This window comes from Copidosoma floridanum, unplaced genomic scaffold (assembly GCF_036245765.1).
Source record: "Copidosoma floridanum isolate Cflo_tuat_1 unplaced genomic scaffold, Cflo_Japanese_pri ptg000040l, whole genome shotgun sequence".
Lineage (NCBI taxonomy): Eukaryota > Metazoa > Arthropoda > Insecta > Hymenoptera > Encyrtidae > Copidosoma > Copidosoma floridanum.
In genome coordinates this window covers 944,488-955,315 of record NW_028321917.1, presented here as the reverse complement: position 1 = coordinate 955,315, position 10,828 = coordinate 944,488, and the positions used below count along the sequence as shown (strand labels likewise).

Below are 10,828 nucleotides of genomic sequence, written 5' to 3'. Positions count from 1 at the left end.
TGATGAAACACTAAATACAGGAAAAAAAGTTCAATTTTTTTTTTTTCTTTTAAGATAAGATCCACTATTTGTCAAGCAGAAAAGATTACTTCACCAACACCATCGAGAAACGACAATGATACACTAAACATCGATCTAAAAAGACTTATGTGTCTTCTGCCATAAGATATAGAAGAAACGAAAAGGAAAAGAGATTTCTCTAATCATTTCTCTTAATTTGGCACCCTAGAATATTGTTGTTTATTGAACTGCTTAGCTCACTCGAAACTTATTGAAGAAAGTCTCGAGTAGAGAGCGTCAGCAGGATTATGATTTAGTTAGTAATGTTGTATGAATGATTATCCAAAGGGAAGGAATGACGAAATAAGAAGTCGGATGCATATCTTAAATCAACAAACAACTATAATTTTAATAAAAGAATTCAACTACATTTATCTAAAAGAAATACGATTTACATAGCTTTAGTTTTGTTAAGTTGCGCGGAAGAAACAACATCAATGTTCAAATACAACTAGAAAACGCTGATTTTCGATTTAAAAAGAAAGGAACTGTCTTGAATGTAAAACTAGGCTCACCAAGCCGAGGACGAGAAGAATTACATCCCAAGCAGCAAAAGTAGAGAGGCAGCACATAATTATTGAATAGCATGGTGTGCTTCAAAAACTGTCCCGACTTAGCAGCAGAAAACAGGCTCTCCCGCAGGTGTTACTCGCACACCGGTCTGTAGGCGAAGAGAGCAAGCGTGGGGCCTCAGTGCGTCGAGAAGCCCGATCGCTCGAGGAGCCGGGGCGGGGATACCCTCGTGAGAGCATGTGTGTTTGGACAGTGGAACTTGGAATTGAAAATAGAAACTGTAGTAAGCAAACCACTACATTCGTAACACCCACGAGAGCTCCCCACCGCCGCTCCACGGGCGGAGGAATGTAATAGCGCCGCTGCTTGGGCTCACCGTCGGCTTGGTGTTACAATCCTATTCTCCCGTGACCATAGCCGCCCGCCTTGACGCCGCTTGCGTCAAAAACGAGAGGAATCAACTCAAAAAAAATTAAACTCGCTTGTAAGAAAGAAAAAAAACAAAAGAAATTATCTAAATTTTACGTAAACATAATAGTTGAAAAGTCCTTTGGTAGGCAAAAGTACTAAAGATAAGCTTTATTCAATTCAAAAATGTTCAATCCAGAATGATTAAGGGAAGAGTTACGAATAACATCTAATTAGTAGAAAAAACTAACGGTCAGAATCATGAAAAAAAACAAAGTAAACTATAGAACTTTTAATATGTCAACTGTTAGTGTCACCTTCACTGCACTTAGTCACTAGCTTGGTTCTTGAAATGATCTTGATAACAACGTTGAAGCTCCGATTCAGTGGGTAGTTTCACCAATTTGACCACTGGTCGCTTAAAGGTGGATGTGGCCGTCTGTACAGTTACTGCACGTACCAAATTGTCATCCCCTTTGTGAGTTATCGTCACCCGACCCAATGGCCAATGGCTTGGCGGAATATTGTCCTCCTTTAAGAGAACGATGTCTCCGACCTGTAGATTTGGCTGGGGCTTCAGCCACTTGTTTCGAAGCTGCATGTGATGCAGCACCTCCTTTTTCCACCTGGCCCAAAAGGAGTCTCTGAGGTTAGTCAGTAGTCTCCAACGGCTGACTCTGTTTGACGAAGTTGGCTTCTCACAGTAGGGCTCAGGGTAGGCCAGTAATGAAGAACCCACTAAAAAATGCGCTGGAGTCAGAGCGACAGCTGAAGCTTCGTCGGAGCTGAGGGAACAAAGAGGGCGTGAGTTCAAGCAGGCCTCTATCTTGGCACATAAAGTTGCCAATTCTTCAAAGGTGAAGGTTGATGTTCCGACCACCCTCTTGAAGTGGTGCTTGAAGGACTTGACTGCTGACTCCCATGTGCCGCCAAAGTGCGGCGCTCGAGGAGGTATTAATGTCCACTTTATCCCTCTCATGGCTAGCTGGCTGTTGACGCCCTCGACAAATGCAGATGACTCGTTGAAAAATTTGTTGAGCTCCGAGGCAGCTCCCTTGAATGTTGAGGCGTTATCTGAAATTAAAGTCGAGCAAGTACCTCTGCGTGCACAAAAACGGCTAAACGCTGCTAAGAAAGCGTCAACGGTCAAATCTGATACCACCTCAATATGTATGGCCTTAACCACCATACATATAAAGATTACCACGTAACCTTTAGTACTTTTAGCCCCTCTGCCTTTAGAGAACAGGATTGACAGGGGCCCCGCGTAGTCAAGCCCTGTAACTGTGAAAGGCCGAGTTGGGGTTAGACGATACGCTGAAAGTTGTCCCATTAGTTGACTTGCGTTCTTGGCTTGGTGTCGTGCGCAAGAGACACACTGGTAAAAAACTGCCGTGATGACTCTCGTACCCTGAATTATCCAGAACGTCGAGTTGAGAACCGAGAGCATCAACTGAGGGCCTCCATGAATGGTTAAACTATGAGCTTCCTGAACGAGTCTTTTGGTCAGCAAACAGCCTCCTGGGAGTATGATCGGGTGCTTTTCTCCGTAGGTTAGAGTAGAGTGATCAAGCCGACCTCCAACTCGGATCAAGCCTTGCTCACAGATAAACGGGTGTGAGCGTCTTAAGCTGCTTCGTTTGGTCAGATCTTTGTCCTCGAGTAAGCGACGTCTATCATCGGCAAAGTGACAAATTTGAGCCGCTCTGAAGCAAAATATTCTTGTAGCGTTGATCTCATCCACCGTTGGTGGTCCGTGATTTCTCTGGCCACGAGAAAGTTTGGCATTGATTTGCCAACGTTAGATGTAGGCAAGAATTCGTAGAATTTTTAAGAAACTAGTGGTTTGCTTAAGTGAGGGTAAGCAAAGAGATTCGAGTGGTCTACTAGGTTCGTGAGTGTCCACCAGTTCCTTGGCGAGGAGGGCATGAACTTCTTGCTCGTCCATTCGAGAGCGTGGCCACTCTAACTCGGGTGATGTGAGCCACGCAGGACCATTCCACCAAAGATCAGAGTTTGAGATTTCTGATGTTGTGAATCCCCGAGTTGCGCAGTCCACTGGGTTCTGGGCCGATCTTACATGCCTCCAAGGGGCGTCTGGAATCGAGGAGATGATCTCGCTTGCCCTATTTGCGATGAAAGTCAGCCACTTGGAAGGCTGACCCTTAAGCCACTCCAAGACGATTTGAGAGTCGGTCCAAAATTAACAGTCGTTGGTGGTCGACGTAGACTTGCCAGAAGCTGTGCAGCAAGCATGGTGAGAAGTAAGCCTCCACACAACTCTAATCTTGGCAGCGAAACTACTCTTAGTGGGGCCATCTTCGACTTTGCTATGAGCAGGGTCGCCTTATTCCCAGGTAGCACGAAGTAGAGGCAAGCTTCATAAGCTTGTTTGGATGCGTCGGCGAACCCGTGAAGATGCCACTCGCTAGAGGTAGTTGAGCCAGTCCACCGTGGTATAGCAATTTCAGCCACTTGAGCTAGATCGCCGCGAAAATGCAGCCAGCGCTGAAGCAATGGATCGGGTAGTGATTCATCCCAGTCCAATTTGTGAAGCCAAAGTTCCTGTAACAGTATTTTCGCGACGACAAGCACTGGGGCTAACAAACCTAGAGGGTCAAACAACCTTGCGATTTCAGAAAGCATTGTACGTTTTGTAGATTCAGTTGCATGTTTGGGCGTTGACACCCGAAAATTGAAATGATCTGTTTTTGTATTCCAAAACAACCCAAGAGTAGATATCACCTCGTTCAATTTCACCTCCACGTTCAATGTGTTGCTTGACAGGAGTCCATCGAGTACGTAGGGCTGATTGGACGCCCACTTGCTTAGTTTCATACCAGCAGACGCAAGTAGGGAGATGAGCTGATCCCTTATATGACGAGCTCCTTCCAGATCATCCGAGCCAGCAAAGATATCATCGACGTAGAGCTGATACTGAAGAATGGCTGCAGCTTCTGGGTGTGTCTTTTCTCCATCTAGTGCAAGCTGCCTCATAACTCGCAGAGCTAGAAAAGGAGCAGATGCCGTCCCGTACGTCACTGTCGTAGTCCTGAACTCCTGAACTGGCTGTGAATCTTCAGCTCGCCAGAGGATGGACTGCCACTTGGTGTCGTCTTGATGGACCTTGATCTGTCGAAACATTTCGACTACGTCCGTAGTAAAAGCATATCTGAAAAAACGCCATTGAGTTAAGACAGCCGAAATTTCAGTTTGTAACTTAGGACCTGGCAATAGGACATCATTCAACGAGAGCCCAGTTGAATCCTTCTGGGATGCGTTAAATACAACGCGAATTTTTTTTGAATCGTCTCGCTTGACGACGGCATGGTGAGGCATATAATAACCCTCATGAGATCTGGCATTTGGTAATACCAATTCCATGTGATGAGAATCCGAATAGTCGAGCATGAAGGCCTTGTAGGCGTCCGAAAGGCTCTCATTGTGCGCTAACCGTTTCTCTAGACGCAGAAGACAAGCGTGAGCGATTTCTCGAGAGCCGGTGAATCTGGGTATTTGCGAGAAGGGAAGACGCACTACAAACCTATCCTGCTCATCACGATAGTGAGTATCAACGAAATGTTGCTCACAGAATTCTTCTTCTGGAGATAGAATCTTTTGGCACCGAATCTCTTCTATCTCCCAGAATTTTGTAAGAAGACTTGAGATTGACGGTTTCGTGTAGGTATGGAAAACCTGAATTGAACTATTTGTTTCAGACAATACTTTCGAATGGGCCTGACCCGTGAGCAGCCACCCAAACACTGATTGTTGTGCAACAGGTGTCCCAATCGGTCCTACCTTTAGACCATCCTTAATGATTGATGCGTAAATGTCCGCTCCTAACACACAATCAACCCTGCCTGGTTTAGAAAACTGAGGGTCAGCCAAAGAAAGTCCTCGAATGTGAGACCAAAGCTGAACCACAAGTCTTCTCGAAGGAATGAGTTTCGTCAACTCATCCAAGACTAAAAGCGCGACGTTTAAGCTGAACTGTGAATCGACTTTGGATTTCACAGACAGGTGCAATTCAGCTTGTGACTTTGACGTGACAGCGCCACCAAGCCCAACAACTGAAATAGCCACCTTAGTAGGTTTTAACGAGAGTTGCTCAACAACTCGTTTGGAAACGAACGATCGCTGTGAGCCAGGATCGATCAAAGCACGAACGGAAACTGAGTTCCCCTTGGAGTTGACTAGCATCACTTGAGCAGTAGCTAGTAAAACCATACTCTCCACAGAAGTTGAGTTAGCTACGATGGATGAGATCGTGGCAGAACACGACGTCGTAGCTTGCTGTGTCGAGTCATTGTGTTCTGAAGAAAAAGTGCAACCAGTCACAGGTTTTGAAGAGCAACCTGGTTTTGTGACGTTAGCACCTGGGTTATCTGGATGAAGCCTAGTATGATGTTTTCCTTGACATATAAAACACCGTTTGGCCGAAGAACATTTATCGGCAAAATGGGAAGCCTGAAGACAGTTCAGACAGAGCTTCTCCTTCTTGCAAAACTGAACCCTTTGTTGGATTGACATGTCTCTGAACTTTTTGCACCCGAAGAGCCAGTGCGTACCAGAGCACAACACGCAAAACGGGTTTGACTTGTTAGGAGTAGAATCAACAGTTTGAGCTGTATGGACAGCCGCTTGTTTTTTACTGACTGACTGAAAACCTGACCGAGCATCGGATTTTTCTGCCGTTGTACGCGACTGCTCCAAACTTTGAATTCTTCGTTCGAGAAACTTAGTTAGATCCTTATATGAAGAGAATCCCTGTTTTCCCTCTTGTGAAATCTCCCAGTTTTCTCGTGAGATAGGATCTAACTTCCGAATGATACAATGAGCAATAAAAGAATCAGCCTGAGCGACCTCACACTCTAAATCTAATAAAGCTCGTACTGTTTCCTCGACCTGATCTAAGAGATCGTTCAGGTCTTGTGCGTTCCGTGCACGAACGTTAGGAAGTTGGATAAGTTTTTCCATATTGTTATAATGCCTGAGTCTTATATTGTCGTACCGACGAGTAAGCTTTTCCCAAGCAATGGTATAATTAGCATCAGTGATTTCTAAACCCTTCAACCTGTGCGCGGCTTTTCCCTGTACTGAAGCTAACAGGTGTGATAGTTTCGCGACATTTGAGAGGTTCGTTTTGTTATAAACCAGCGAAGTGAAGCGTTGTTTAAAAGATTCCCACTCTTCGTGATTACCGGAGAAAGTAGGTAACGAGAGTGCAGGAAGAGAAATCTGATCAACTACCGCAGGATTAGGCGTAGGGTCAATAGTTGGCCGTGGGACCGGCGAAAGATCTTTGATTCGCTTACGAATGACAGATTTGGCATGGGTGTAACTATCTTCCGCTTTTGAGTAACAATTTGATTTGAAATAAACGTGTTCTGCTAAGTTAACCTCGTCGAGATCGTCATGAGATTCGAGAAACTGAGACCAGTATTTTTCCAGCATATTTAAACGGGTCTCAAAATGTTCTAAGGTTTGTCTCTCAACACCTACTTTAGAGGTGGAGTTTTCTAGAAAGTTAACTATGTTGTTGAACAGCTTAACCTGCCTTTTCATTAACTTGTCCATGACGAACAACAAAAACCAACAAAGGTTAACTTAGACAACTGAACAATATGTATTTAGGATAACAACGAAGATAAGCACTGTTTAACAAGACAACAAGCAAAAACGTAATAACAAGCCTGAAGGTGTATAAGATTTCGAAAAAATAAGGAAAAAGCACTGCTGGAATGTGAGAGCGAGAGAGAGAGAACGTGTGTATACTTACAGAAGGTGCAGATGTGACGTAATAGAAAAGGACAGCACGATGAAATGGCTGCCTAGTGTAGACGAGATTTTCCTCTCTCCTCTCCTCCCCGTGCCACCGAACCAATTGCCGAAGAAAAGATGGCCGACGTGTTGAACCACGTCGTCAAAAATGGATGCGGGGCCACGAGATTCCAGGAGACCATGTATCTGCAGCTCTGCTACCAATGTTTATTGAACTGCTTCGCTCACTCGAAACTTATTGAAGAAAGTCTCGAGTAGAGAGCGTCAGCAGGATTATGATTTAATTAGTAATGTTGTATGAATGATTATCCAAAGGGAAGCAATGACGAAATAAGAAGTCGGATGCGTATCTTAAATCAACAAACAACTATAATTTTAATAAAAGAATTCAACTACATTTATCCAAAAGAAATACGATTTACATTGCTTTAGTTTTGTTAAGTTGCGCGGAAGAAACAACATCAATGTTTAAATACAACTAGAAAACGCTGATTTTCGATTTAAAAAGAAAAGAACTGTCTTGAATGTAAAACTAGGCTCACCAAGCCAAGGACGAGAAGAATTACATCCCAAGCAGCAAAAGTAGAGAGGCAGCACATAATTATTGAATAGCATGGTGTGCTTCAAAAACTGTCCCGACTCAGCAGCAGAAAACAGGCTCTCCCGCAGGTGTTACTTGCACACCGGTCTGTAGGCGAAGAGAGCAAGCGCAGGGCCTCAGTGCGACGAGAAGCCCGAGCGCTCGAGGAGCCGGGGCGGGGATACCCTCGTGAGAGCATGTGTGTTTGGACAGTGGAACTTGGAATTGGAAATAGAAACTGTACTAAGCAAACCACTACATTCGTAACACCCACGAGAGCTCCCCACCGCCACTCCGCGGGCGGAGGAATGTAATAGCGCCGCTGCTTGGGCTCACCGTCGGCTTGGTGTTACAATCCTATTCTCCCGTGACCAATTGTTATGCCGTTGGAGTTTGGTGGGGAAGATTATATCAAGGATATGTAAAATACATGGATCCTAAAAGCGCTATTTTAGCATTGCAGAACGATGACCCCGAATATTGCACGAAATACGCTGAACCAATTAAAAGGAGTAAGAAATATAAAATGAACCGAAAATTGACTCACCTATAATGTCAACAACGAGTTGAGTTAATAACTTACCACAGACAAGTAATTACATATAGAAGACAGCACTGTACACAAACTACAGAAACAAAGTCAATCCTCACCAAACCCATTGATCTATGAGAAAAGATCAAAAGTAGCAGAAAATGAACCCAATAATTAAACCCTACTTCTTAACTAGCCACCTTCTACGTCAAATACACATCACTTAGTTCTAAGATTTTAACTTTAAGCTTTGTAAAATCAATTTTCCCTTTCACGTATTCCTTCTTCTTAACTTCACTTTGTTGTTTAGTTTTATTTTTAGGATTTATATGAAGTACGTTTATTTTAAGTAACAAAAATTATATATATATATATATATATATATATATATATATATATATATAAATGAATAAAAATGAAAAGTATAAACATAATAATAATTAGGCTTAATATTTAAAAGGACATGTTGTATTCTATTTGAGCTGCATGTTAAAATAAATATTTTAGCTGCATGCTCTCTATTGTCAAAATTTTTTCTTTCCTTTTCTGTAATATTAAGTTTTAGCATGTATTAAAACAACTTATTCAATTGTATTACAAATACGCAAATATTTCGGCATAGCATGATATGTATTAATTGTATCAACCCATGTATTACCTATCCATTATCCATTAGTTTCATGAACCTAATTTTATTCTCATATCTGCATTCCATGCATCACTTACGAAAAATAACAACACGAATTAGACTATAAGAACACTTATACATGTACAGTATCAAGTAATGATCCTTACAACATCCATTATATTTACGCTTGCAGAATTACACACACAATGAACAAACAAAACGCTAATATCACAGAAGCAATGGCTGATGGATCTCATCTTAGCATACTGCTGCAGGGGGATTATAGTAAGCTGATGCTAAAAAAAATTTTGGAAAACTTCGGGATAGTGAGGTCCATCGAACAGGAACCCTGTGCTATGGGGTACTCAAGTTACGAGATGGCATTCCTTTCACCACGGAAAGCAGTGATAGCGGCTGATAACCTAAATGCAGCGCCAACGCTTTAGGAGCTATTCGACTCATTGTCAAGTGTATCAGACTAGAGGAATCGGGCAAAGTCAACGGCACCTGTCTTCTTGCCAAATTAAAGACAAGTCAAGGTCCACAATGTATCAGAAAATGGACGTTGGTTTAACATAATGACCAAAGAACCAATTGATAAGCGCCAATTGGAAACATCGCTTAACAAATTTGGTTTGATGTTATTATTAAAAGAACAGCCATGTTCGGCCCCATACACCATCTACGAGGCCGAATATTACTAACTATGTGATGCGGCAGTTGCTACAGCAACCTTAAATGACACAACAACCATTGAAATAGAAGACAAATCATCTTCTTAAGACAATGAAGCACCAACTAAGAATGTAGAGTCAACGACGAAAGTCAAAACCCTTAAAAAAGTCAAGGAAGAAGAGCTTAGTCCAATATTACGATTTGTAAGAGTAAATCGTACCAGGACTAAAATAACCGTCATTATTAAAAAACCTATTAACACAAACTATATTACTGAATTTTTCGAAAACAAATATCTAATAGAAGATATTTATTTTTCAACCAAAAAATAAACACGGGAAGGTATTACTCCTATTCATATAACGCATGGATCCGCTGAGTGTGCAGAAAACATGCGCCAAATAGGAGTGTATTGCATAACTCAGCAGCCAAAAAATGCAATCACAAAAAACCCAAAAACAGAAAACACGATCAATACAAATAACGATCGAAAAGACAATGACTCACTTCCGCGAAAAGTAGTATCTAAGGTACCGGCCATTATGAATCCGGATAAATACAATCGGTCGTTAATGACCTTTGGCCATTTGAGCCATTTAAACTACTACCCATTAGATGTCATACGCGACGATGAAGGACTGGTATACCTAAGCTTCGCTACATACTGTAACTAAGAATCGACGGAAAGGGCCCTTAAAGGACTCAAAATATATGGGGCGAATTACTCCCACAAAGACTCGCAAAAAAGCCGTGAAATAGTTACACATCCATCGTGTGGAAATTTAATATACAAATGCTACCTTGAAGTGCACAGTCTTCTGTGCAAAACACAAAAAAATTTAAAAAAATATGCCCATCATGCCAGGAAAATGTCAACTTGGTGTAATACTACTGGCATTATAAAGTATGCCTCGAGATGGGAGTGTCAGCAAATCTCGATACACTTAATAGACTAGTAATTAACAACACAAAACCAGGGGCCAAGAAAAAGAAGAAGACATAATATTCACGAGTCCATTCCTTCCCTTACTCTCAGTCCCGAATAAACAAATATAATAATTCTGTATATTAAAACTTCATAACATCACTATAAGAATTATTGTAATATGTTTATGTTATGTAACTCATAAACGTTTACTTATTAGATGAAAGAATAACAAAAAAAAAAATTAAAAAAAAAGAAAAAAAAAATATAATATATATTTACCGAGGACGGTGATAGTTTTAGGAAGGGGAGGCTGTTGGTGACGACTTGCGTAAATTGATAAATTTTTATTTTTATTTTATTTCATCCTGTTATATTTCATTCCTAATGATAAAACTTTAAGACTCCTTACAGAGTCATACTCAACGAGAGTTGTCGCTTAACAAAGCTGACTGTGTACTTCGTGGCTCTTAGAAGTGTCAAGTGACAACCGAAGCGAGCCATGAAGCTTAAACACATGAAGTCAGCAAGTACCGGCCCCATAGCAAATAAGACGAAGAAGTTTTAACCAAAACTTCGTGCAAGGTGCATTTCTTTGCGCAGCGTTTTAGTTAGTAGCCCGCTGCCGCTCATCAAGTGCAGACGTTCATAACTAATATTAAAAGATTAACCAGACGTTCCGTCTTTTCTCTGTTTCCTTTTTTATGTATACAAGTTACGTAG

The 10,828-nt window shown here is 41.8% G+C and overlaps 1 protein-coding gene across 1 annotated transcript; it reads right to left on the bottom strand.

The window, feature by feature from the left end:
• Nucleotides 1-1,309: 1,309 nt before the first annotated feature.
• On the bottom strand, nucleotides 1,310-6,561 carry LOC149373111 (uncharacterized). The gene is made up of 4 exons (XM_089597922.1): nucleotides 3,156-6,561; nucleotides 2,888-3,078; nucleotides 2,392-2,746; nucleotides 1,310-2,055 (listed from the first exon to the last, which is right to left on the bottom strand). The coding sequence occupies exons 1-4, from the start codon at nucleotides 6,559-6,561 to the stop codon at nucleotides 1,310-1,312; spliced, it is 4,698 nt and encodes a 1,565-aa protein (XP_089454048.1).
• Between the last annotated feature and the right edge of the window lie 4,267 nt (nucleotides 6,562-10,828).

Excerpts from the sequence above, each read along its gene's own strand:
- LOC149373111 (XM_089597922.1), bottom strand. The coding sequence starts at position 6,561 with ATGGACAAGTTAATGAAAAGGCAGGTTAAGCTGTTCAACAACATAGTT. Across the intron at positions 3,079-3,155 it reads GACTCTCAAATCGTCTTGGA|ACGCCCCTTGGAGGCATGTA; the intron begins GTGGCTTAAGGG and ends CCTCGATTCCAG. Across the intron at positions 2,747-2,887 it reads CCCTCCTCGCCAAGGAACTG|AGAAATCACGGACCACCAAC; the intron begins GTGGACACTCAC and ends TCTCGTGGCCAG.